General features: G+C 40.7%; 2 protein-coding genes across 2 annotated transcripts; one reads left to right on the top strand and one right to left on the bottom strand.

The window, feature by feature from the left end:
• The first annotated feature begins 20 nt into the window (after positions 1–20).
• arhgap42a (Rho GTPase activating protein 42a) lies at positions 21–15,721 on the top strand. Its single transcript, XM_083927616.1, has 24 exons — positions 21–387; positions 3,311–3,406; positions 3,496–3,557; positions 6,119–6,190; positions 7,581–7,682; positions 7,781–7,891; positions 8,429–8,533; positions 8,976–9,105; positions 9,235–9,335; positions 9,760–9,869; positions 9,993–10,071; positions 10,157–10,196; positions 10,325–10,387; positions 10,487–10,561; positions 10,697–10,781; positions 10,880–10,938; positions 11,115–11,220; positions 11,538–11,697; positions 11,789–11,939; positions 12,452–13,168; positions 13,261–13,423; positions 13,642–13,713; positions 13,858–13,937; positions 14,968–15,721. The coding sequence occupies exons 1-24, from the start codon at positions 234–236 to the stop codon at positions 15,054–15,056; spliced, it is 2,982 nt and encodes a 993-aa protein (XP_083783742.1). The 5' UTR covers positions 21–233; the 3' UTR covers positions 15,057–15,721.
• Positions 15,722–16,129: 408 nt separating this feature from the next.
• trpc6a (transient receptor potential cation channel, subfamily C, member 6a) lies at positions 16,130–27,254 on the bottom strand (the record flags this gene model as incomplete). The annotated part of the gene is made up of 14 exons (XM_083927617.1): positions 16,130–16,295; positions 16,439–16,514; positions 16,801–16,857; positions 17,071–17,271; positions 17,648–17,843; positions 19,365–19,629; positions 20,635–20,862; positions 20,942–21,185; positions 21,628–21,792; positions 22,302–22,487; positions 23,640–23,940; positions 24,482–24,614; positions 25,918–26,246; positions 27,115–27,254. 14 exons carry the CDS (start codon positions 27,252–27,254, stop codon positions 16,144–16,146), a joined length of 2,673 nt encoding a protein of 890 aa, XP_083783743.1. The 3' UTR covers positions 16,130–16,143.
• Between the last annotated feature and the right edge of the window lie 236 nt (positions 27,255–27,490).

The raw sequence follows: 27,490 nt of genomic DNA, 5'->3' as shown, positions 1-27,490 counted from the left end.
GAGAAACAGTGTGGAGCTCGTCGTGTAGCCTCACGTCACAGACTCGGCTGTGCTTCAATGTCCGGAAGTTCTGAGGGGAAAAAAGTAAGAAAGGCATGAAAACAGGAGCTGGAAGAAACTTCTGACCACTTCTATCCGAGTTCATTTGAACGCCTTTTTCTCGCGTAAATCTCACCGCGTCTTAGTCTACGTCCTCTTTGCACTAATAATCAGCTGTGTGCATTAATCTATCGATGGGTCTGCCGACGCTGGAGTTCAGTGATTCTTTCCTGGACAGTCCGGAGTTCAGGGATCGACTGCACTGCCATGAGATCGAGCTGGAGCGCACCAACAGGTTTATAAAAGACCTCATCAAAGATGGAAACATGCTCGTATCTGCACTTAGAAGTAAGTATACGCTGATGAAAAGCTTTGTTTTCGGGCGTAGGTGCGTTATTTAACCAGTTGCGCGGTATGCTGCCCAAGGCCATCAATTCAAACTGGGCCAGTTCAGCATACATTAGACTTTAATCGCTTTATACAATGCATTACAAATGTGTGGAATGAGCACCTCAGTTAGTGACAGTGTTATGCACAGGTTATAGCAGAGATCTTCACCAGGGGGTCCTCAGAGATACTGTTAGGGGTCCCACAAATTCTTTCATAATCTTTTCAACGTTTTTTTTCTTCAAGAATACGTGTGAAAACATGCATTAACATGAATGCAACGTGTTATTAGCAAAGATACATTTGTGAAAAAATAAATAAATACATCTACACAACCTTGATGTTAGGCTTACTGGTTTATATGTAAAGGTAGCCACTAAGCCATGCACAGATACAATTGAGCTGAAGGATCCAATGTGCCTTCATAATGTATGTTTAACATTAACGTATGATGTTTAAATATATGAATATGTTAATAATGATCATTGTAATATCTTTGTATTGTATGCACCATGTAAAGCCGTGTGTATGGGCTTTAGGTCACTCTAGCTGTTAGGCCCAATTTAATATGCAACTCAATTTAATACAATATTTGTAGTAGGGGGTCCCTGCTTCGTTCTTCGTCTCAAGACCCCTGCGTTATTGTGTCGATATCACCAAACAAGAATAGATGTTATCTAATCATGATGGGTTAGACCTTATTTACATATAGTCCTAGTTTTGTGTTACTTTGCGATGAAGGGACATATTTTAACGTAAAGATGAGTGAAATGAAAAATGAACATTTCTATTTGCTTCACCATCATCGTAACTAATATTAATGATCAAATGATCCATGTCCCCAGTCACTTGATAAGGCTAAATGTAGGCTAACATAAAGAGGACAACATAGGCTATCCTATTTATGTTTCCTTTTTAACAATTCTGATGTATTTCATCAAAACTGTTGTAATTATATCGATGTTACTCAGTTTAACAATGAGGTATGTGTGCTGTCACATAATAGTTCTCGACTAATATATAGCAAAGCTGGATTATCAACAGGGCAAGGCAGGTTTCAGGGGCCCCAAAACCTGCAGACTTAATGTGTCAACTGGTTTGTGCTATAGTTTCTTGAAAATGTACTAAAAAGTAGACCTACCACCAAAGTATCCACCAGGGCTGTAACTAACTTTAGGTTATTGTGTGAGTAATGGAATAATAATGTCATCTAAAAAGACTTAGAAGAGGGAATATTGAAATATGGTCATCATGGTTTGTTTAGAGGCCAAAGCCATGCCTACAGATTGCTTGTTCATCTGACTAAGGGTACAAATCCTAATACAGTCAGTACAATCATGTTAAACATACAAAAGTGTCCGATCCTCATATTTTGAGAGGTATGAAAGAGTGAAGGTTTAGCATTGTTCCTTTAGAAATGATTAATATATCATCAAAATTGTTGACGATTCATTTTTTTATAAAAAATGATGCATTAACTGACTAATGGTTTCAGCCCTAGTGTTAACTGACAGGATAGGTCCATAAAGAGGTTGCTGATAGGGTAAAACAAAAAATAGGCACACCCAAAAAACTATATTTGGTTGACAGGTAAATCTATTAATAGACATGTATTTGCTGGAAAGTACACAGGTGGCTGAGATATTCATATGTCATCAGCTATTAGCTAATGAATACTTTCAAAGAGGTATTTGTAGTTTCTTTTGATCACCTCCAGTTTAAGCTCAGACACACCTACGCTTTGTAGCTGCCTGCGGTTTCTTTGGCAGGACAAACCATGCTCACAACACTGGCACCTCAATCACCACGATACAATGCTGTTGCTATTTGTGATTTGCTAAGATTTATAACTTTTCATGACTGTAAAGCCTTTTCAGTGTGTGTATCTCACATCAGTGTTTTTAGTGCAGTAAAGAGTATTTTTTAAATTTGACTGAACAGAGCTGTCAGAAAAATAAGTTATACACATAAAAGTTTTGAAGGAATCTGACCACAAACCGTTGGCATTAGCACACTGCGACATTATTCAAATGAAACTGTATATGTAAGATATGTGAACATATTTTAGATATTGAGAATTAAGAGCCCAATTATACTTTACCCTATAAATGACAGGTATATTGACATTAATTATTGAAGTGTTTGACTTAGTGATGACACATAAACTTTTCTTTTCTCCAGCAGATGATAATTAAAATTACAGCCCTGCTTTTTCCCTGTGTCTACACTCAACACTGATAATACTTCAATAATACTTTGGTCCACATCTTAACAACATAGGGACAACGTCTGTCATGCATTTAACTTGACTCCATTCCTTTTTCCTAATCTCCAGGCAGTAATCAGCTGTAAACTGCTACTAAAGGACATTTTAATGTTTTTATTATCAGTGTATAATGCAGCGGTGTGGTTGAAATATTTCCTGACCGATGTTATGGGTTAGTGAGTGAGAGAATGCGGCCCTGTGGTGCCAAGTGTTCATGCACCTCAGAGAATAAAGCTAGTATTAAACTCTATTATTGCAGCGTTGTTTGGACACATCAGTTTTCTGAGACCAAGGCAATCAAGTTTATTGCGGGGTGTGGCTGTCTGTTTACATCAGACTTTGACACCTCATGTGTTGGCAGTGGATGATATGCAACAGACTTGTAGGAAAATACATTAATAGTTTATTACAGGAGAAAATAAGTGATGCTGCTTGTATCCTGCGGGGGAATGGGAGTGTTACATGGTGTTGGACCAATGATGTCATTAACCAAACAAATGCCAAAATCATTGTTGTCCATAATATGGAAATAGTCAAACTATATTAGTTATTGCAATAGTAAAATTGCTGTAAAGGCTTTAAATGGTGGCTGAATGGACTACTTTCTGTTTTCCTCAGGTCTTTCTCTTGCTGTTCAACGGTTCTCTCAGTCTCTGCAGGAGTTTCAGTTTGAATGTATTGGAGACGCTGAGACAGATGATGAGATCAGTATAGGTAAGACTAAAATGTCCCCCAATGATCTAGAAAACATATATCATATCTCAAATATGATTCATATTTGAAGTGTATCATTTATTTTGCAGCTCAGTCCTTGAAGGAGTTCTCTCAGCTCTTGAGCACCATGGAAGAAGAGAGAAAACGACTGGTAAGAAAACATGTGAAAGAGAGAGAGACAGAGAAAATCAGTCTGTTAGATGTGACCTTGAAAAGAGGCCAATGAAGGGCTATTGTTATATAGTAAAGATGTCAACTAACTATATGTATGAGCTGTATTGTATTGACACAATGTTAAGCTTTGTTATTTTAATTAATGAGAAAGAGGTGTGTAAACCTTTTTCTGTAGAGATATTTAAATGCTACTTTGAATAGATATACTGTATGTTAACCATCTAGCTACATAACTGACATAAAAAAAATGTGATTTCATATATATTTATACAACCAGGAACAAAAACCACAGACATCTGAAGGGCTTTAGAAATAAATTCTACAGAAGGGATTCTCCTTGTTCAATAACCCTGCTCTGAATGACAGTGATGATCTGAATACACCATTCAACCAAAAAGCCCCTTCTGAACCAAAATGTTATCACCAAAGTCGGAACTAATAGTTTCCAGGATTTCACTTTGAAAGTCACAGTATTTGCCAGGCACATTCACTGTCCTAATCTGGTATTCCCACCAGTCTGATTGACACATTTGTTGTGAACTTTGTGCCAGTGGCAGTGAGTGTTTCAGGGTGATTCGGAAAAATGTCTATGACTTACAGACCTTCCATCAGCCAGGGGCCTTTGTGTGGGAGTGATTGGTGTTTGGCACAGCCTGTGTGCAGGCAAACCTCTGCGCATGTGCAATGTATGTGCATAGTATATGCTACCTTATGCATAGCCCACTATTTGTGTGTGTGTGTGTGTGTGTGTGTGTGTGTGTGTGTGTGTGTGTGTGTGTGTGTGTGTGTGTGTGTGTGTGTGTGGTGTGTGGTGTGTGGCTTTGTGGCTGTGTACATGGTCTGGTTACAGAGGAACCATGTGGAACCTATTCTGCCAATTCCCCTGTGAGACTGAGCAGAGGCCTGACTGCCTGGGAAAGTCCATAAAAGGGTCCTGTGTGTGTATTTGTCTGCTCTCTCTTTCTGTCTTCTGTGTGTGTGTGTGTGTGTGTGTGTGTGTGTGTGTGTGTGTGTGTGTGTGTGTGTGTGTGTGTGTGTGTGTGTGTGTGTGTGTGTGTGTGTGTGTGTGTGTGTGTGTGTGTGTGTGTGTGTGTGTGTGTGTGTGTGTGTGTTAATTGTATGCCCTTTCACTGCAATGCTACAGATAGGTCTGGCTCTAATACCATCATTATTGAGTTAAAGGGCAATTTCAGCAAATGGATTCCTCTGAAATACCTACCTGTTCAACCTGAAAGGATTACACTTTGACAATGCCCTTCTGTCTCTTAGTGTTCACTTTCAGCCTGCATATTGTAATGTGATGAAAAAAGAGCTGGCATGGTACTGAAGTGAAGTGAAGTGAGAGTGAAGTCACGATGCAGGGCTGAGAAGCTATTTAAAGTCTAATGCTTAAATCAACTAGACAGAACAAAGCAAGACATGACAGAGACTTGCATTATTTAGACTCATGACTAACGAGGGCCGAGACCTTGTACAAACACCAGAGCTCTGATAACGGCTCTATAGCCTCAACACTTAACATCAACCTCAAGTTTCTCATTTAAGACCAGCTACACTAATATTGCTACAATTGTGTCATGATTATTTTAGGTTTGAAGGTGTGACAAGATTAAATTTTACGTCAATCGTGCACAGAGGATGTGTTGTTATAGCTTTTGTGATACCCTGAATTTTCACCAAGCACCATCATCAGATCAACATCTCTATTGGTATTTTTGTTTATGAGTTAATATTTGACATCCTTATGACATCCCCATCAGCCTTAGCTGTAGTTTGTCTCTATTGCTAAGACTTTAAACTAAGATGGTTAACATGGTAAATATTATATCTGCTTTGCATCACCATGCTAGCATGCATTTAGCCCAAAGCACAACACTGTGCCTGAATGCAGCCTAACTGAGCCGTTGGCATGGCTGTACGTTTGTAGTCTTGTTTCTGTGACTTGGATATACCATGAGCAAAGTCCATAAAAAGCTCAACGATCAGTGTGATCATGCTTATAATGTTGGATAATATTTAAGCAGTTACAGTCAATTTGGTCATAAACTGACTGTTATTGAGGTTTTTCCCGGGTGTTGCCATGGTATTTTTGTAATATAAACAGGAAGTAAATAAACTACAGGCACAATATATCAATAGAGAGGTATGTAATTCCTGAGATCGGCTGTTTCCTTTTCTCTAGCACAAATATTTACAAATAATCACTTAGAATTTGGCGATAGATTGACATCACATTGATGTCCTCATTTGAAGTATTTTGAAATCCCCTGATTGCAGCACAGGGAGAATCTAGTTGTTGTAGGATTTAATTTGACATTTTTCTCTGTGTGTAATGTCAACATCTGCTCTCAAATGAAGCAGAAATGTCAAGAAATGTATCAAAAATTTAATAACAAGCATCTATTGAGCAAACCCCATTCGACAAAACCTATTCTAAGTAAAACACTGAAGTCATCGCTGCAGAACTCATGAGCTATTGACAGTCTTACTGTTTACTGTTATGACATTGAGCTGAGTGTAATGTGTTTTTCCTCTCAGATCCAGAACGCAGATGACGTGTTGATCTCACCGCTCGAGAGGTTTCGTAAGGAGCAGATTGGAGCTGTTAAGGTACAACAGCTGCTGATTTGATTATCAACACCAAATAACTCAACCAGTAACCTTTTGCCTTGACTCGTAGGCGATATCCAAAACTTCACACAGTCTCTGTTGAGGTTTTAACACGTGAATATGTAAAGTTCAGTTCATTAAGCAAGCTGTGTGCATCACTGTGGTTGGTAATCAGACAGATCATCCTGCTTTGGTCTGGTCCCAGTCAGTCTCTCTGTCAGTGGTCAGAGAATCCAATTTTGTTAGATATACGGTGGATCACAGTCAAGTGTCAGTAACAAGGTCATGGGAACGGACGCTGGGAGGGAAGACAGGGAGCACGTCACAGACAGCGAGAGATAGTTGAACTCAGTGAGGCAGTATAAACACAAAGTGAGTCTGGTGTCTGGTTTCAGCAGCTGTCTCAAGTCTTTTAATTCAGTTCATCTCATTTTTTTCTCCTTGCTCTGTCTCAGACCAAAATAAGAGGTAGCATACAGAAGACAGGGTTTCAAAAAGTAGAACTGGTCACAGCTATGACTGACACTGAAAATGTAACTTAATTTCTCCGTGTTGATCGAAGCGACTCCTCGGCCTGTAGAATGTAGCATGAGTGTGTGAGCAGCACACTGTTGAGCAAGTGGTTAGACATGTGGAGTTTGGAGCAGCAGCTGTTTTGGAAAATAACTGCTGTCCTAAATATTTTGGCAATGCCTCTTCCTTTAGATTATTAATGGTTGCTCTGTAGCAACCTCACTGTGGCCTCACTGATTTGTGGCACTCTGGTATTTTCTTTCGCCAGGCTAGCAGCAGAGCTCTGACGAGGTCAATGCCAGTCTGCTGACAGTCGGTCTGACAGTCAGTTGACCATGACTGTGTTCCAGACTGAAAAATGGTGACTATAGGTGGATTGCCATGAAATATGAAACAGACATAAATGGTCCCCAAAGGATAAATGTTAACTGACTTTGGTGATCCCTTAATTTTTTAATAAAAGGGTTGACTTTTGTCATTCAGAGTGAAATATCTTCCCAGTTATTCAATGGATTCCCATGAAATTTCCTACGGATATTAAGGTCTTATACTTACTTTGCAAATGATAGCGTGCTAGCAGGCTCAATTAAGATGGTGACCACGTCAAACATCATACCCACTTAAAGAGACACTTCACCCCAAAATCAAAAATACATATTGGTTCTCAAAGTGCCAAAAAATACATTTGAAAACACAAAGTAAGGTCTCTTTCCAAATACACCAGACATACATATCACTGCGCAAAAAGAAGTGTGCTTGTCCAAGGTATCTGTTTATTATTTAAGTAATATCACTAGTAATATTCTCCTCAAAATACATGTTTGTTTTTATATTATATTTATTGCTAATATCCCCTCTACATCCCTATCTTCCTCAGGAGGGAAAGAAGCAGTTTGACAAGGAGACAGAAAGGTACTACTCTGTCATGGAGAAACACCTCAGCCTGTCCTCCAAAAAAAAGGAATCACAGCTACACGAGGTAAAGCGTTAGACTACTAAAAACGTACACAAACCTCCTCCCACATGTGTTAGGTAACAAAAAGTACGGTATGGGTGTTGTTTCTGTTTTTGTTGCAGGCTGATTCACAGATGAGTAAGGACAGGCAGGTGTTTTATGATGCATCACTGCAGTATGTCTTCAAGATCCAAGAAGTGCAGGAGAGAAAGAAGTTTGAATTTGTGGAGCCGGTGAGTTCAAATACATATCTTGTGAACATGTTTACGTGCAACTTTAGCCCAAATTAACTGAGCTGCTGGGCCTTCACAGCTCTGACCAGTAGAGGTAAAACACAGTCACTGACGATGCAATGTTTCATCACAGGAAAATATGTCTGAGTCTATTTTGTACTGTCTATGATGTAAACAATGAAGTAAAGATTGAAGTTGTAATTGCAGCCAAGCCAGTGATGATTTTGTGTGTATACAAGGTTTTGTTTGGCCAGTGACTTAAAAAAGAAAAAGTTTTAATGATAGATATCAGTGAAGCCGACTTCCTGTTGCTGTAGAGGCACTTCCTGCATGGAGATCTCTTCCGCCTGACAGAGATGGAAACTCTTTGTTGTAGAGTAAATAAGGGCGTTCAGGGATTTTTCTCTTATATAGGCCATTTGGATTGATTGAGAAGACGACAGATATTCATTCTTTTGTAATCCTCTCTCATTATACTCTACACTCCCAAGCCCCCAGCTAACATTTTTCCTGCAAATTTCTCCCTTTGATCTTCAGTTATTAGCCTTCCTGCAGGGTTTGTTTACATTCTACCACGAGGGCTACGAGCTGGCCAGTGAGTTTGAACCCTACAAGCAGCAGCTTCAATTCAACCTGCAGAATGTAAGTGTGTATGTTTTTCTGCAAGCCTCTAGACCAAATGTGGACCTGATATCACTTGCTTTTTTCTGGTCCACCTGCCTTTTACAGCCTCGACTATTCACACTTTTTAGCTGGTTCGCCTGGAAAGAGTTAAAGTTAAACTGAACAGACACTTAATATTAATCCATTTTTTGTTTAGACTGCAAAAATGAACTGGGCACTATTCATCCTTTCAAAGTTTGGGGTCTCAGATGTTTTTTTTTCTCTTTTAAGAAAAGCAAGCACATTTTAAATGCAAATGGGAAAATCAATGTACTGTTTGAAATAACACATCAGATAAGCATCATTACAGACTTGTAGTAAGTGACTCAGCTGGACTAAGTAACAAGAAAGATTTTGTATGTTTTAAATAAATATGTACACAAGCTTCTTTTCAATGCATTTTCTTATGTATGTTGAAAAGGCTCGCAATAACTTTGAAAGTACGCGTGCCGAGGTGGAGAGGCTGATGAAGAGGATCAAGTCTGCAGAAGAAGACTTCAAAGCCCCCAGCTGCTTTACAATGGAGGGATATCTGTATATACAGGAGAAACGTGAGCTATAGAAAAATCTTATTTTCTCCTCGTAGTTTCTTTCTCTCACTTATTCTGTGAAGAGCAAATGATTTCCTTTGTTAAAACACATACAAGTGCACCTGCATGAATTTGTGTCATGTATTATAGGTCCATTGGGCAGTGTGTGGACCAGATACTACTGTACTTATGAAAAAAGCTCTAAGATGTTCACCATGAGCAACACTGAGGCCAGACCAGCCAGCAGACAGGTGAGCTGGTAGCTACTCATGGGGGAATTGTTCTGGTCTTGTAAATCATAAATAAGTCATAAAGTGGGCCTACTCTATATGCAAAGTGCCCTGAGATAACTTTTGTTGTGTATTGGCACTGTAAATAAAATTGAATTGTATTTAATGTTAAATAGCTGTCAATGCAACTTTCACAAAAAACATTATGGATTACTCACCTCACACGCAAGTTTTTGTAAGTACATTTTATGGTGTCTTTGCGCAAGTTAAAGTGTAATCCCGGCGCAAAGTCATCCCGTGGTCTTCCCGGAATTACACTTTAAAGGGTAGAAAGTACATAGTTGAGAGGCTAAAAGATGGTCCTAGTGAGAAACAATGTTACGTGGCTACAATATCAAAATCTCAGACTATGTGTGTCACGTCAAACACTTCTCTCTGTTTACAGAACGGCGTGGTGAATGGTACACCTGAGATGTTCAAGCTGCGCTCGTGTGTCAGAAGGAAGACAGATTCAATCGACAAACGTTTCTGCTTCGACATCGAGGTGGTGGAGAGGTGAGAGGGGAAAGTTAAATGAGAGACTGTGTATCTGTAAAACAAAGCTATCAGTGGAATAAATAAATCAAGATAAGACCGCTGTCGGATTTTGGTCGGATTAAATGATCTCTTTCTCTGCAGACATGGCGTCATCACCCTGCAAGCGCTTTCTGAGGCCAACAGACGGCTGTGGATGGAGGCAATGGATGGGAAAGAACCAGTATGAATATATTCACTATTAATTAAAGATAATAAGCATCATCTGAAATGTCATACCCACAAACCTTTTCTCCGTCTTTGTTCAGATTTACACTCTGCCATCTTTGCTCAGTAAAAAGGAGGAGAGTAAGTATCCTAATTTATACTGTTCTTGATTTAATTCACAACATTCTATTTATTAAACTATTCATACTGTATGTCTGGTATGTCTATATCAGATATTTAAATAAAAAATTGTTGTTGTTTTTTTACAGCATTTCTCAATGAGGCAGGCTTCAGCTTTGTTAAGAAGTGTATTGAGCTGGTTGAAACAAGAGGTATCTCAAATGTTCATATTGGAAAAATATTTCTAATATTTGTATTTATTTTACACATTGTTAACAAGTGTGTCAAAATATATCTGTATGTGTGTGTAGGGATTACCACCCTGGGACTGTACCGGACTGGAGGCGTCAACTCCAAAGTGCAGCGGTTGATGACGAGTGTGTTTGGTAAGAAACACCTCGCTTTCCTCCGTACAATGTTTTTCTCCTATATTGGGGAGATTTATTCCAACATGATGAATGGCAAGTGTATTTAAAAATCCATCGCTACAGATAAATAACGCAATATCTACTTTCCTGTAGCATCCACGGCTCCGTCTGACATGCAGCTGGATGCAGACGCCTGGGACAACAAGACCATCACCAGCGGCCTAAAGAATTATTTCAGGTGACATAATATACAGTACACAGCAGTTTCTTTGAGCTGTTTCTTTCTTTGAACACAGGTCATAAATTGTGAATTCACAATTTCTAATGTGTGTGCAGGTGTCTGGCAGAACCGGTACTGACCTACAGACTGCATAAAGAATTCATCAAGGCTGCAAGTAAGATCTGTTACCGCCGCTTTCAAAATGACGAGAGTATGACGGACACAATCTGTTATATCAACAGTATTTGGATTTCATTTGCAACCTCATACATTGTATGTCATGGAAACTTTAGGACATTATGTCCACACTGAATCAAAACCATCCCTCTGTGCATTTTCGTTGTGTCACAGAGTATGACGACCAGAAGTATAGAGTGAGAGCCATTCATGCTCTTGTACACAAACTACCAGAAAAAAACAGAGCAATGTTGGACATCTTAACCAACCACCTCCTCAAGTATGTACATAATAATGCACACTGTGCTTTTATTGTGGCTACCCTGCAATTATCCCTATTATGCTTATTTGCTTCAGCTGTTCATGTGTAGACGATCACGTGTGTGTGTGTGTGTGTGTGTGTGTGTGTGTGTGTGTGTGTGTGTGTGTGTGTGTGTGTGTGTGTGTGTGTGTGTGTGTGTGCGTGTGCGTGTGTGCGTGTGTCTGTGTGTGTATGTGCGTGTGTGCGTGTGTGCGTGTGTCTGTGTGTGTATGTGCGTGTGTGTGCGTGTGTCTGTGTGTGGGTGTGTGTGTCCTTGTTTGGGTGTGTGTGTGCAGGGTGTCCTCTCACAGTGACCAGAACCTGATGACTGTGTCCAACCTGGGAATGATCTTCGGCCCAACGTTGATGAGGTCGCAGGAGGAGACCGTGGCCGCCATGATGAACATCAAGTTTCAGAACATTGTGGTGGAGATTATCATTGAAAATCACCACAAGGTACGCTTACAAAAACACACACACACATAGAGTAAACGCACACAAGCACATAAACATCCACTCACCTAACAGACATGTTTGTTCCTGCCAGATTTTTGCTGAGGCGCCAGACCTGTCGCTGCCGTTACCTCAGGCTCCGTCCTCTCGGTCGACTCCTCGGAGGAACAAGGCCATTTGTCTGTCATCTGGAAAGAGGAAGGCCCGTCTTTACCCTCCTGCTCTCTGCCTGGCAGATAACGACAGTGAGTCGCTTTGCAGCTTACAGCCCCTTTGTCTTGTAACTTATCAATACCTTATTTGACAGTTTGAACTGTTAGTTACTTTTGAGATACAGTATATGATAAGCTTATGAAATACAACCCATAATTAAGGATTAAACCAGCAGTTCACAAGCTTTTTGCATTGTAAGACCTTTTATACAGAAGCTGTCTGTGCAAAGATGTCTATAAGTTCGTATCAGTTCCACCAAAGAGTGATTTCCTGTCAAATGGTTTCTTTAAGATTCAATGCCCAAAGATGTACATCATATTATAATATTTTGTAAAACAGTAAAGATTATAAAAATAATCACATTCATTTAGTTTTTTTTGTAGAAGAATTCAGTTAATCATCATCTCACGACCCTCAGATTTATCTGCTTGACTTTACTCGAAGTTAATGGGCTGATAAAAAAGCATAGGGACCAACTAACCTTGACGTTGTCATTGTCATTCACTCTCTTTATCATGTGACTTGTTTCTATTTCTTCCTCCAGGTGACACATTCAGTAGCAGCCCCAGCACGACTCCCATGGGCAGCCAGGAGTCTCTGTCCTCACACTCCTCTGAGAAGAACGGATTGTCTCAGACTTCTCCTCCATCCTCTCCTGCTGCTGGGTCCGGCTCATCCTCCGCAGCACCGGCGTCTCCTCCCGCGTCTTCCTCCTGCTCCCCGTCCCACAACTCTTCAAACGGGAAGGATCAGAAAGACCCGACAGACGGTGCCCCCTCCCCTCACCGCACGCCTTCCTCTTCCTGGACTTCCTCCCAGCTCACTCCTGCCCAGCAGACGTCCTCTGTGTCCTCCTCCACATCCTCTTTACTCTCTACAGAGAGGAGTCTGTCTGTCAAAGGAAATTCGACTGCCTCCTTATCATCCGTAAAAGAGTCCAGATCTCCTTCCATAGCCTCCTCATCCACCTTCACCATCCATCACTCTTCAGTGGAGCGCACCTCCTCTGTCAGGGAGGGTCGTCCTGTTCAGAGGGTGTCTTCTGTCTCCTCACTGAAGAGCACTCATTCCGTGGATCAAAGAAATGCATCCAACACCTCCCCCACTGTCACAGAAACCACAGTGACGGACTCTAGCTCTCCCTCTCTGCAGCACAGGAAATCTTGCAGGACTGCCTCCTCCTCCTCTTCCTCTTCTTCTTCATTATTCCCCTACCGCCTTTCCACATCTTCCTCTCTCACCTCCCTACACATCTCTGAGGGTGCGTACATCTCTGTAGGAGAAAGTGTAAGAAGTTGAAGTCACTTTATGTCACTCTATGTTTGGGTCTAATCTCTTGCGTTTTTATCACAGATTACAAAAGCTGTCATGGATCGGTACAGAGTCTCATGTCACTGGACCCACAAGAGGCACCACACAAGCGTAAACCTGCACACACACGCTTTGGCTCCAATCTGACAGTGAAACACTCTGCAGCCGCCACATCCAGCAACGGTTACCAGAGGCCTGGATCAATGTGAGTGTCTGTATAGCTGAATTTTTATTTCAGACATTAAGGTGCTCTTATCACACAACACTTTACGTTGTGCTTCAGCCTGTGATACCTTCTCTCGGAGAAGGAAAATATATATGGATCTAACTCTGTTATTCGTGTTTTTGACCTCATTGGTCTGATTCCAGGAATTATTATTATGATATAATGAGTATCTCTAATTTTGTGTTTGTGTGTTACAGATTATCAGTCAGATTACCGCAACGTGAGAGTTCAGTATTCTCCTCAGCATTAGACATATGTTCCTCAGGAAGGTATGTTGATTTTGAGTTTGTTTGGGAAATCAACCTTTTTAGTCCAGAAGCTATCACTTGTCAGTACCTAATACCGAAGCCTGAAAACTATAAAAGCAAAACATATTGTTAATTAAATTCTCCTGCTTTCATTTGTTTTCCTAGAGATGCAAAAGCTCTTTACTCCTGTGAGGCAGAGCACAGCCATGAGCTAAGTTTTCCACAGGGGGCGCTGTTTTCCAACGGTAAGAAAACCACTCACAGGCTTAATTTCCTGAGGGATCTTTGACCCCATTTACATGGTAGATGCTAGAATGGTGATACTGAACACAACACGAGCATACAAGCATCAACACTCCAATCAGCAGCTAGCTATCTATGAAGGGTTAAGGTTGGGGTTAAATGCAGGGTTTGGGTTACATCTTGGGGAATCACATCTTCATTTATCATAATTATGAAGTAGATTATTGATGAGGTGCACAAGATGCCTGTGTTGCCATGCCGGTTATGTTTGGTATCCATTTATACCTGGTATTAACATGGGATCTGTATGTGGATACGCTACCTAAATAATGACATCTGGTGTAAATGGGGTACTAGATGTTCAGGAGTCATTTATTTTTTTAATGTAATCTGAAGATCATTCTCCATGTAATGCATGTGTTTTGCTGATTTATCCTTATTTATAAATCACCTTTTTTTAATCTCACTTGCTTCTTAAAGAGATCTTTTGCTGATTTGAATCCAGGTTAGTCCAGGTTAGGCATGGAAATGTGGGCTTTGTGTTCAGATGAACGGTGTTTGGCCTGTCTCTATGGCAAAAGTCCTGCAAAAAGGAGCATCAGTGATGAACTGCGATCTCCCCTTCTGAACACAATGCCCACATTGCCATGACACATACCTGAATTTGAATGGATAAAGTATCCCTTTGACTGTAAGTGTACTCACTTAAATTAAATTACTTCAGAGTTGACTTTAAATGTTGGTGTTTAAGGATTAAAATAAAAGAAATAATACAAAGTGGTTTCGCGTTATTTTTCTCTGGCCTTATTTTAATACATTTTTATCTTTGGAAACCTCATGACCTGGACTAGAATGTAATATGAAGTGTAAATCTGGGCTTTTCCTAACACAACCAACAGCACACTCTATTATTTCAAGACTAACATTTGCTTCCACGTTGTGCCTGGTTTGAGATTGTGGGTGTCTATGTGAGTCATTATATGAGGTGAAAATTGATTGGTCTTTGTCTTCACTTGTTGTTTGTGTCTGCAGTGTACCCATCTGTGGAACCAGGTTGGCTTCAGGCAACGTTCAACGGCAGAACCGGCCTCATACCTGAAAACTACATCACGTACATGTGACAGGACCCAGTGATGTCATCACCACATCACCGAATAACACAAAGGACTAACATAGACTTTAGGGAGCTACAGTGCATGCAGTAATATTCTGTGCTGCTGATCAAAGATATAATATATTCATCATGTAACTGTGACTGTGATCACTGAACTACTGGGGTTTGAGATAAATGATGCATATGGTATCTGACTACTTTACGGTATGTGAACCATGTTATTAAACGGCCTATAATACAGAATATGTAAAAGTCTGACTTGTTGTTTGACTTTTCCTCCATTCATACATGACAATGTCATCAGCTGGTCTTTTATGTTTTTGTTCAACGCTAGACATACATGACGTTGACTGTAGGGTACATGGAGACAGTATTTTTCAATCCACTTGTGTAGTTCATGTCTAAATAATCATTTTTATAGCTGTATGAGCAGAGATGAAGTGTTCTGTGCCTAAAACAGTATGAACTGGTGGTCTGAGACTAAATCCTACTATAACAATTTTTCTCTGCTGTCTGTCAGTTTTCATGCTGTGTAAATAAAATACTTCTCTCCCTAAAAAGCACCAGATTGTATTAGTAGATTCGGTGTATAATTATTTTTATTTTGTGTGTTTACTGTGCTTTTTCCTAAAAATAAATTGATGGTTTTCACTAGAGATATCGTTGTTATTCTATATGCCACCGTGCAATACAAACCATTCTTTATATTACAAATATGAGGGTAGGCACTGGATGTTAGTTTTGGCAAGGTACAGGATTTTCTATGTCCTTCTAATTGGAAAAAACAAACAAACGTAATCTTTAAATTACATGTATTCATATCATTAAATGTTTTAACGTGCATCAATGTGTGAATATTGTTTTTCCACGTTATAATGATGGGCTGTATTTTGTAGGAATTGGAGGATAAAATGATCCCATAAGCTGTGCTTCCTACAACTGTACTATGTGTGCGCTAAAAACATAAACGACACATAATCATCATCTGCAAGCTACATTTTAATTTTGTATTCACATACATACATTCTTATTTTATCAGTGTTGTTTCACTATCTACATTCAGTGTTGGAGAACAGGCACTTAAAGTATTATGTTCATGTCGCGGGGACTGGCAGTGCTGCTGAAGGTGAGCTGATCTCTCCCAGCCTCCTCAGCAGCCCATCCAGTGTCTCCGTGTTCTGGGATTTCTCCTCCAGCAGCTCATATCGCAGACTGGAGATGTCCTGCTTGATCTCTTTGAGCTCACCTGAAAAAAAAAAACACAGTTTCATTTCAAAATGGAAACCCCCAAGATTCAGAGAAAATGAAATACTATAGATGTTTGATGATTATTTCCAAAGTGGATATAACAATGGGAGTTCAGTTTCAGTATCACTGTGTGGATTTTACCTTCAGTGATCTCGTCACTCTCTTTGTCTGCTTGGGCTTTAATGATGTAACGCTTTATCAGACGCTTCATAATTTTCTACAACCAGAGATGGGAAAAGTGCATAAATTCTTTGAACAGGCAGAATTAACCATACTATAACTGTAAAAAAAGTAAGATATAAAATAGTTCCATATTCAAATTCCTATTTGGATTAAGGTTTTAAGATCAAGAAGTGCTAAGTCTTAGAAAAGTATTATATTGCGACATTATTGTTTGAATAACTTCTGTAAATCTATCAGTCTTCATTTCTTTTGCATATAAAATCTAATTCTGCAAAGTAACTAGAGACCACTCACATAAATGTGGAGTAAAAAGAACATACCTGATATCTCGATGGGCTGCTAGAAGCATCAAATCCTGAATGTTTGCCAACTCTGAGCTGGAAAATGAAGCTTAAATTCACTTAATTGAACAGAATTGTGACATTTCTCAGATTAAACTTGTCGTCAGGTCTGAGACGGAGCCTGTGGTGCGGCAGCAAAACCACTGGGAGGTGCTCAGCTCTGCATTTAAAGCTCCACTGAGTATCATGGTTTCATGAGAAGCTGAGAAAGGATAAAAGCTTTATAAGCTACACATCCACATGGTGTACCTGGTTGAGCTGAGTTCCAGTTTTCTCCTCACTGTGTCCTGCCACATACTGCAGGAGCAAGGACTTGATGGCTGTAGCCAGGCCCAGCATAGATTTTGGACTGGGGACCAGGTTAAAGGGCACAGGCAGCGTTCTTCCCTCCTCAAAGTAGGAGAACCAGAGTTTGGCTCGAGCAAACTTCCACTCAACGTCAGCGTCATCCTAAAGGAAAGAGAACAAATGACAGAAAGGAGGGAAACAACAAATTAAGTTTAAAAAAATGTTTGCTAGATTTTGTTGCTACATTAAAATAAAGATCAATTTTCTCATGATTCATACTTGGTGTCATACCTAAAAATACATTTAATGTATTGAACAAGCCTCATTTTAGATATTTCAGTGGCTATAGTATTGTGGTTTACCTCGTTTTTTTACTCCTAGTCTTAATGACATTTGTCCTCTCCTGTCAAAAACTGAAAAAATACTTGAATTGCATAAGAAAATGTGCTACATGTGAAGGCAGGAAGTGCTTTCTCAGGCCACTCTGTCCACATTTGCGAGCTGTATCTGAAGCACAGGATGATTTCTGATGACAAACCTCAATCTCCTGGAAGGAACTGTTAATCATAGCGATGAGCATGTTGAGCAGCACGATCACCATGGTAACGTTGTAAACCCCATACAGCACGTAGCCAATGTTCTCAATGAATTTGTGTCCGTTATTGATAACGACAGACTTGACCTCAGATAGGCCAAATATAGCCCAGAACAACGTCTTGAAGCTCTCCTCCAGGCTAGAAACACGCACAGAGAAGGAAATGGAGGGAGATGAGAAAAAAAGTTATTTTTGAATTCAAACAAACCATAAATCATCAACGGAGATGTTAAAGATGTTCAGTAAAAAAACGCAACGGAAGAAGCAAAGGTATTTAGGTCATTTTGTAACTGTGTGTATGTGAATAAAAGCTTGTTCAGATAGGTAATCCATCATATCATTTTCCTTCTTTATATCTGTGTGAAAATGCAGTGGCCAGTACCCCATAACTGTACCCAGCCCCCCAAAATGGGTCCCAAGATAAATCTTAGGGGTCACAATAGCCATCTTTCCACTACCGCTTCACTGAGAGCTAGGGCTAGTTGGTTTTAATGGTCCTGGGTCGCAAGCCGGGACAACTGAAATCATTTGCCTTTCTACTATCGCGCCAATAGCACTGTAGTATTTCTTTAAAATCCACCCATAACATGCCACCTCGGTGTAAACGTCACCCATCCATGCCACAGCTGCGCGGATTATAAACAGACTCAGAGTGTTGTAACTGAAAATATCCATACTGGAAATACAATTAGCACCATCCAGCAACTATCCGGCTGTTAAGTTATGACAGAACACCCTTTCAAAATATGATCTCCGGGTCCAAGCCGCTCCTAACCTCATATTTCTACAACGCCGCAGTGCCGCGTTCCCCGTTGCTTGAACAGCTCTGAGTTTTTGAAAAACAACATAATTGTAATTGTACATCTTATCGATGTAAAAGATGTCAAACTGACGAAAGAGATGATTGTAATTGTTCTAATGTTGTCTTTTTTGTTTAAACGGAGCGTTTGGACCCAGAAATCGTGTTTTGAAAGGGTGTTAAGTCAGACTCAATGATGTAAACATAAACATGCTAAATGTTTCCAAGTTCATTCCTGTGTCAGTGAATGCCAGAAAACTCACCAACTGAATTGGATGGATTCCACTGGATTCCACCTCAGGTCACATTAGCCCTGTTTGGCCCATGGGTAAACGGTGGGCCATATTCACCTGGAACCTGGCCCCAACATGGCCTCACCATGGCATAATTTAAGACGAGAAGTGACGAAAAACTGGCCTGGGCACGCTCAAACTAACCTTTTTTGTGTGGCAGTGGAAAGGCGGCTAATCTGACTAAACGATAACAAAGATACGAATCGTATTTCATTTATTTACGACTTGTTTGTAATTTTGATTTTATTCTGAAATGCCGGTTGTATTTCTACCTCTTTGAAAATCCTGCAAATAGATATAATAAAATAACGGCAATAATCTGAGAAGAAATGATGACTTTTTGTTGAAAATACCAACATTTCTTTTTGGCGACTGGGCTGTAATTTTATTGGGTCAAAAATCCAAACTTGATCAAGACCACAAATATTAAATTAATGGATTACCTTCTGAATCTCTTGACGTCTATGCAAGCTAATTTTCATACCCGAAACAATTAATGTTAAAACTACAGCTGCAGGAAGGCAGGAAACTCTAAGAGCACGTGTGAACAAATGCAGGTGTCGCTCACGTGGTGAAGGCATCGTTCTGCTTTGCCCCCAGGTAATAAGAGTACAGGTTGAACATGCCGATCATGAACGCCAGAAAGACCAAGAGAAAGATGACCATGAACTTGAAGATGTCCTTGACAGTCCTCCCCAGAGAGATCTGTAGTGGACCGAAGCTCTCATTGGCTGGGAGGATGTACGCGATCCGAGAAAAGCTCAGCACCACTGCCACTGCGTACAGGCCCTCCGATACCAGCTGAGGGTCTGACGGCAACCAGTACAGACGTGCTGCAAACACAGAATTTGAATCAGCCAGTTAACTTTACACTTTGACTTTAAAGGTCCCATATTAGGCTCATTATAAGGTTCATGCTTGTATTTTTGGTTTCTACAAGATAATGTTTACATGCTTTAACATTCTCCCTCTGTCTGAAACACTACGCTGCTTCTGAAAAAGCCCAGCCTGCCCTCAGTGGTTAGCATTTTCATGTTTTCCCCATCTGCGTTCTCTGCATCTCTGCACTGTCATTGCAGCCGGCACTTTCTATCTATATATAGTATAGTTGTGACATCACAAGTGTACAGAAGTCAGGACGGCTCATTTAAAGGCACGGTTTCTGATTGCGGGCTATGTGGGTTTCTCTTTGGATTGAGCATTTTTGAAACAGTCACAGTAGTTATGTAGCACCTTACTTAGCATCTTACATTTTACAATATGGGACCTTTTTGAAAGGCGAGTCTTACAATGAAGGATGCAGTTATGGTTTTAAGGGAGATTGAAGAGGAAATGTTATTTAGTTGGTCACATTATGACACTATGACAGTATGTATGTAACAAAGTCACATGATTATAGGGATAGAAAAACTTTCTTGGGGACATTCCTCTATCCCTTGTGTGTCATTTGAAACGTTTTACCTTTTCAACAATTATCCAAAACACTTCTGCAATCTGTGACTGAGGGCATACAAGTAGACTATTTTAGGGAGTCACAAGCTTGGTCGAGAATGTTGGGAACCACTGAGCACAAGCAACTGTTTCTCAGATTTGCCTTCAAAAAGCTATTTTTGTGAATTTTATTAGTCAAAAATGGGTCTGTTTTATCCAGTTCCCAACCAAAAAAAGGACTTTCAGGCAGATTATAGTTTAAAGTCTAAAGCCAATAGACGTCATCTCAGCGACAGTAGAATATATGCTCCCATATGTACCGCCTCATTCTAACTGGAACTGTTTATACATTCAGTAAATGATGGTATTTAAAGTGTGGCGGTCTGTTAGTCTGTGCGCATGCTCACCCAGTGTAAAGTAGTGTATCTCTGGGGGCAGTGTGACATTAATCAGTGTCGTGTAGTGTGTGTGTACATAAGTCTGGGCTAAGTCTGCGTGTCTCAGAGTGGAAAAGCGGCAGCTGAAGGAAGCGAGAAAGATCGCCAGCATCCCAAAGTCAAGGAAGTTCCACGGTTCGACCAGGTACTCCCCTGGCCCTTGACTCCAGATCTCCTTCACCTCAGCCCAGATCATACCTGCAGCGGCACAACGTCACACGATGTGATACACAGGATGACTTTCCTCCATCGTCCTGACTTAATAACTAATGCTCACCCATGACCCATGAAATGATGAGGGTTTCCATCCATGTGAAGGGTGTTGTGGTCATGCGGTAGAGCAGCAGCGGGTCAGAGTTCGGTTTGAGTCCTCCTGGGAGGTGATGGTGGGTCATGTTTGGCAACAGGGTGGTGCCTGCGAAACGGTCGGCAGCATTCAGGATCAGAAGACCCAGAAAAATTGTGAAGGATGAGGCATGGGCCACGAACTTCATGAAGGGACTTCGCATCACTTTACCCACCTGAGAAAGAGAGAATGTCCAGCAGGGAAATAAATGTCTAGCATTTATAGTATTTCTCGTGCCTAAATACATCTGTGATTAAGCTTTACTTGTTATACTTCCACACCTGTGGAACAAGCTTCCTGAATACCGGAAGTCTGCTGAAACTCTCATTTACAGCTCTAACAGCTCATTAAAAACAGGGCTTAAAGCATTATTGTTTACTGCTGCTTTCCAATAACTTATATATAACTTATTTTTAATCTTACACATCATTTTTGTTTTTATTGTCGTGCAATTTTAATGTTTTCTTTCTTTTGTGTTCAGTGTATCTGTACGCCCCAGGAAAGCACTTTGAATTGCCTTGTGTCTGAATGGCCCTTTATAAATAAACTCGCCTCCCCTTGCCTTGCCTATTTGGGAAGTCAAGTGAGTGACATTTGGGAGCATAAATGTTACATACTCTGCTGCACGGAGCGATCCAGTAAGCCACAGCCAGTCCAGGCAGTCCGATAGCCACTGCCATCACCACCAGCAGTTTGATAGCAGTGGTTTGTTGTCTCAGGCCAGGCATATTCTCATACCAGATACTCAGCAGCTGCTGCTGGCAGTTAGGATGTGCCACAAACTGAAGTGCAGTAACAGAAAGAGTATGGAAACAGGGATATAAAGGCAGCGAGAAGATGAAAGAACAAGGCAGCAGTTAATAGCCAAATGTTGTGTGAACATACAGCAAAGAGTATGTTGCTATAAACTATGATTTGATCCTTTAATTATTAGAGGAATGGACCAAATAAGTACTGGGGTATTATCAATGAATCATTCCGTCAAGAGTGCATCAGTGCACTCTTTCTGACATCAGAGTGAAATCAGTGCTTTTCAACAGCAGACTCACATCTTGAATCTCTTTGTCCTTGAATTAATCAAGGACAAAGAGTTTGTGTTTGTTGCCACAACAGCATTACTACATAACTTTGATTTTAAAAAAGTCATTAAATGTTCGCTGTGAGTTAAGTTTTAATGGCCAGATGTGAAATAAGTTGCTGGCCAGAAGGTTGGAAATCAATCTGATTGTTGAATATGTGTTTTATGAGCAAAAACACTGTCCTTTTCTTGCCAGTTAGTGAGCATACTAACCTTTTTGAGTTCGTATTTGATGGCTAATTTGAGCCGTGTGAGGGAGGGGCGACCTGGTAGTTCATAGGTGTCTTCAGAGTCAGTTTCTCCGCTAAGTATTGCCTCCACCTCCTCCGTGCTGCGGCACAGATCAAGAAGGCCCACCACGTAGTCCTTACACTGGCTCGACAGACAGCAGTATTCATTCTACAAACACAGGAATGAGGAAAAATGTGTCTGTTTGTATCGCATCGGATATGGTCTGATGCTTGGGTTACTGATGTGGTCCGACCCATCTGACTGCATTCTAGCAATATATAAGTCGGGATTTCATGGAAAATGTGTTTGTAAATTTTAAGGGAACTATGTCAACATTTTAAGATTGAGTCTGCTCGTCAGTTTGGCTCTAGTCACATTTGTTTATGATTATACAAAGTTTTCAGACTGAAATCTCCAGTGATATAGCTCTGGGAAAGTTTACAGGCCTCAAAACTTACCCAAAGGTCCCATATTAGGCTTATTTTCAGGTTCATACTGGGGTTTCTACTAGAACATGTTTACGTGCTTTAATGTTCAAAAAACACATTATTTTTCTCATCTTGTCTGTCTGAATATACCTGTATTCACCCTCTGTCTGAAACGCTCGGTATTAGCTCCCCCACCGGAAAAAGCCCGGTCTGCTCTGATTGGTCAGAGTTTCTGGGTCTTCTGCATCTGAGCTTTTTGTAGTGGAATGACTGTAACGGCGCTGTAGAAGCACTTTCTACATATATAGTATAGTTGTGACATCATAACTGTACAGAAGTCTGGCGGTTGATTTAAAGGCACCGTTTCTGAATAAGGGTTGTGTACATTACTCTGTGGATTTAGCATTTTGATACTTCCACACTATTAAAACACACCTCGACCTGATTTATAACAAAAAAAACAACACATAGAAATCCCACTTTTTACATTATGGGACCTTTAAAGCTATCACGGTGTGACATAAAATGGTCTATTTACAAGAAAAGTAGGCTATATGATTCATTCGGGTGAGCAGTGCATTTGGATTGTGACATGTATTTCTTGTAAAGTATCTGTAGTATACAGTCCTACAGTAGTAGTAATTATAGACTAGTTATTATGTGTGTCAGACCAACAATGTAAACAGTGTGTTTCTGCTTCCTCTAAGGGCTCATTAAATGTTCTTGAGTTTACTGGCAGCTTTTACTGGTTGGCAGCAACATGCAATAGTTTTTGTGTTCTTGAGGATGAGCTGGTATTCAGGGCATGTGCATGACTCACCTAATAAGTAGCTGTAGAACTGACCGGATGTACACAGTGATTATTAGGCAGGATCTTTAAAAACATTGTTACCTTAAATTCTTTCTCAATATTTGCCAGCATGGCCAGCTCGTTGCTGAGCTCCAGGGCTGCCAGCACCGGGTCCTCATTGGACAGGGAGAGGTATGCAGGACTGGCGAGTCCTCTGTAGGCATTGATCCTTGATCGCGAGTGGCTGAAGGAGTCAAACTGCTGCTGGTAGTTACAGGAGTCGCAGCCGCAGAAGTAATCATGAGGAGGATCGATGCGAGCCCCTTTACTCAGCAGGGTGTGAACTATTTCGTACTCCTGGCAGTGTGCTGCAAGGATCACAGGAGTAACGTCATGAGAGAACCTGTGGGGATGTACACACACAAAGACCATATTTATATTTACAGAGATCATGTTGCATCGATAATCTTGTTTGTGTTTAACATTTTGGGAAATACGCTAGACTGCTTTCCCGTCAAGTTACTGATAGGCTAGGGGAGTGTACCTCTGTTCTCCGGGTCCTATGTTCCCCTCTTTGTATGTGACACATACATAGCACACTTTTTATAAAGATTTTTTTGGGCAGTTTTTCAAACCTTTATTAGATAGGACAGACAGGAAATGGGGTGAGAAAGAGAGAGGGGGCAACATGCAGCAAGGGGCCGCAGGTCAGAGTCAAACCCACGGCCGCTTTTTTAAGAAAAGGGTCCCATGTTCCCTGGTCTGTTATTTCTCCACAATCAGTGCCGCATTCCATGGCAAATAGGCCTATATACACCCTAACACTACCATCTAACCCTGACCCTAATCCTGACCCTAAGCGTAACCCCTAACCCTAACAAAATGCTGAATTAAATCAGCAAAGGCATAGGCTTATGTGCCCGCATGCCTCCTAACTGCCTTACCTTGTCCCGTCTTCGTCGTAAGCGTAAAAGTCGTCCAACATGTCGGCTTGAGCAGGGCTTGCTGTCAGGCGATGGGCATCTCTAAACGCAGGATGACCCAACAGTGTTTCTGTGATACGGACATAACCTTTACCTACAATACACACACACACACACACACACACACACACAGGGTGCAAAGCTGTTGGTGTGGTTTGGTACCTGGTTCCTTTGACCCCAGTACGTTTGCTCATTTTGTCAAAATGTAGTCTTTAGTTGTGTAAGATATGTATTTGCCATTTTTGTTGTGATGACTTTAGATCAGGGGTAGCCAATCCTGCTCCTGTAGAGCTACTGTCCTGCATGTTTTAGGTTTCTCCCTGCTCGAACACACCTGAGTCTAATGATGTGCTCGTTATCAAGCAGCTGAAGCTTGTCACAGGTTTGATAATCATTAGACTCAGGTGTGTTGGAGCAGGGAGAAACCTAAAACATGCAGGGCAGTAGCTCTCCAGGAGCTGGATTGGGAACCCTGCTTTAGATAAACATAAAGTAAAAACCTTGAAGCTTTATCTTCCCAAAAAAAGTTGCTTTAATCTAAACTCACACAACAGCAAACTCACCATGTTGCTCGCCCACTTACAGCCAAATAAACTGGAGGTTTATGTTGCTAACAACCCTGAGTGACTCAACAGAAGATGTCATGTGTAGCATGTTAGCTAGCTCGTTTTGTAAACTGTTAAAATGTTCTTGTCATTCCAGTTTTACTGTATAGAAACAGTTGACTACACTTTCTGCACCTGAGGTGAGCATGTTTGCACTCAAGTGAGCTCATTTTTGTTTTGCTGGTCTGGAAGCTTAAGTTGGTTTGTACTGGATTTATTCAGCCTCATCCAAATAAAACTAGCTCTAAAGCAAGGTTTGCATGGATCAGTTGTTGGCGCCTCCTCGTCAGCAGGTGAAAGCCCATCCCAGAATCACTCTCGTTCTCGCAGGGGGTCATAAATTATGATTGAGAGGAATTACTTTTGTGTAAGCCTACACATTTTTTTTTAATTTAGGAAAATCCTACTCTGTGTGCCTTTAAGCTGTTTTGTGGCCAAAAAAGGATGGTTTACTGTGTTACAGTATGCATTTTGAGTCAACGCTCCTATTATACTGTAAGCCCAGTCACTTTAATTGGGCTAAAGGCGTGCTTGTGTGTGCATTTTATTTTTTTATTTACTCCTATAATGCTCTAGGTTGATGTGTTATCTGTAGGCTTTATGAGATTTGGTGGAAGACCCATTAAATCATAAATTAAAACTGTAAAGCATGATGCAGAATCAGAGTCGGTTTCACCAGCTCTGACACATTTGAAAGTTTTGACCCCTGGAGAACATTTCAGTATCAGCTTCCTGCCATGTTAATCCTCCACATGTACTTTTGGCCTTTGTATACACACAAATGCATCTTACTGATGGCTAACAGGAGGGCGTCACCCACTCTGGCCAAATCCGCCCTCCCCAGCAGCAGCTCCGTCACCTCCAGATGTTCATTGGATACAGCCAGCTGCAATGCATTCTGGCCCATGTAGTCCACAGCGTTAACATTCAAGTTGGGCACATGGAGCAGCATGCGCCGCACCTCTGGTATGTTGCCGTATTCAGCCGCCTCCAGGAAACGCTGCTCGACCTCTGACAGGCTGATTGACGGATCAGAGAACATGTACGCCGGGCCACGGAGAGCCTGGCGTCGTTTAACAGCACTGAGAGGAGCAATGAGCTGTCTCTCTGAGCTGCTGTGGCTGCCAGAGAGTCAGGAGACACAAACACAGTGTATACTGTCCAAATGGTCACTTATAAACATTAAAAAAAAAAAACAGACTTCAGTTACTTCTTCCCAGTTTCATCTCAATTTCACATTCTTTAACTAAAGTGTTTTCATTTTAGTGGCTTAAGATGCTGTAAATAAGACATTAATCAATGTAGCAGATACTAATTTACAGGTTTAGATTTACTTTACATTAATCTACAGGAAATTCTTCTGTCAATCTTTCCTGTGATGAACCATGTTTGGATACGCATCTAAAAATAGAAACCAGTAGAGATTAAGTGTACAAGTTTGAATGGAAATGTTATGCTTTCAGCCCTGATTTCACATTCATGTACAAAAACTTCAAAAGTTTTACATCTAATCCTAAGGATGTTACTGACATAACATTATTTATTGATTGACAGGAACTATTACCTCTATTTCCAGGTAACTGCAACATTCAAAAGTAAATCGTAGCAATGTTACCTAAAGCACCAGTTTAGTTCAAGTTCATATAAACAATTATCTAAAAATAGCTACAAAAGCTGCTGTCTAATAGTGAACATGCTGTATAAGATTATCCTGAACCAATTTGATGGACTCTTATTGTATACTATGCAACATCACAAACATTAATTAGGATTTTAGTAGTTGTGGAACATTTATGGTGACAAAATCAATTTCATACAGCCGAAAGGATCCATATTATGCGTGATAATCAAATATGCCTTGTTAAAATACAAAATGTTATCCATAATTGTACTATTATTTTAACAACACCTGCAGATGATGAACACAAAAACACACCTGCCCACCACATGCACATCTGGCTGAGTGTGGGATGTAAATTAAAGACTCACCCGAGGCATCGTCCAGAGCAACAGTTTTCCTCTCCAAAATCATCGTACATCAGCAGGTTATCGCGGCTCCGTGCCCTGGGGCTGTCGCCGTAAGCCGCGGGTCGGCTGTTGTGCTGAACAGCTGGTGGTCTGTGGTTCATCCCGGAGGTAATCAACAAGAGAGGGTCCTGGTTCATAAGAAGGAGTTATCAAGTGTCTGTGGCTTGACTCTCTCCCCCTCTCTCTGTCTCCCTCCCCCCTCTGTTTCTCAGTGTCCTTGAGAAAGAATGCATCCATCTGGGTCCCACTATACTTTTATTTACACAACTCCTTGAACTATACAGATGTGGAGGGCTCAGTGTTGTGACTGAGCACACTGAAGGTTACTGGTGATATA

This window comes from Echiichthys vipera, assembly GCF_963691815.1.
Source record: "Echiichthys vipera genome assembly, chromosome: 14".
In the NCBI taxonomy this organism is placed as follows: domain Eukaryota; kingdom Metazoa; phylum Chordata; class Actinopteri; order Perciformes; family Trachinidae; genus Echiichthys; species Echiichthys vipera.
The sequence above is the reverse complement of the archived record's forward strand: the minus strand, read 5'-3'. Positions and strand labels throughout refer to the sequence as shown.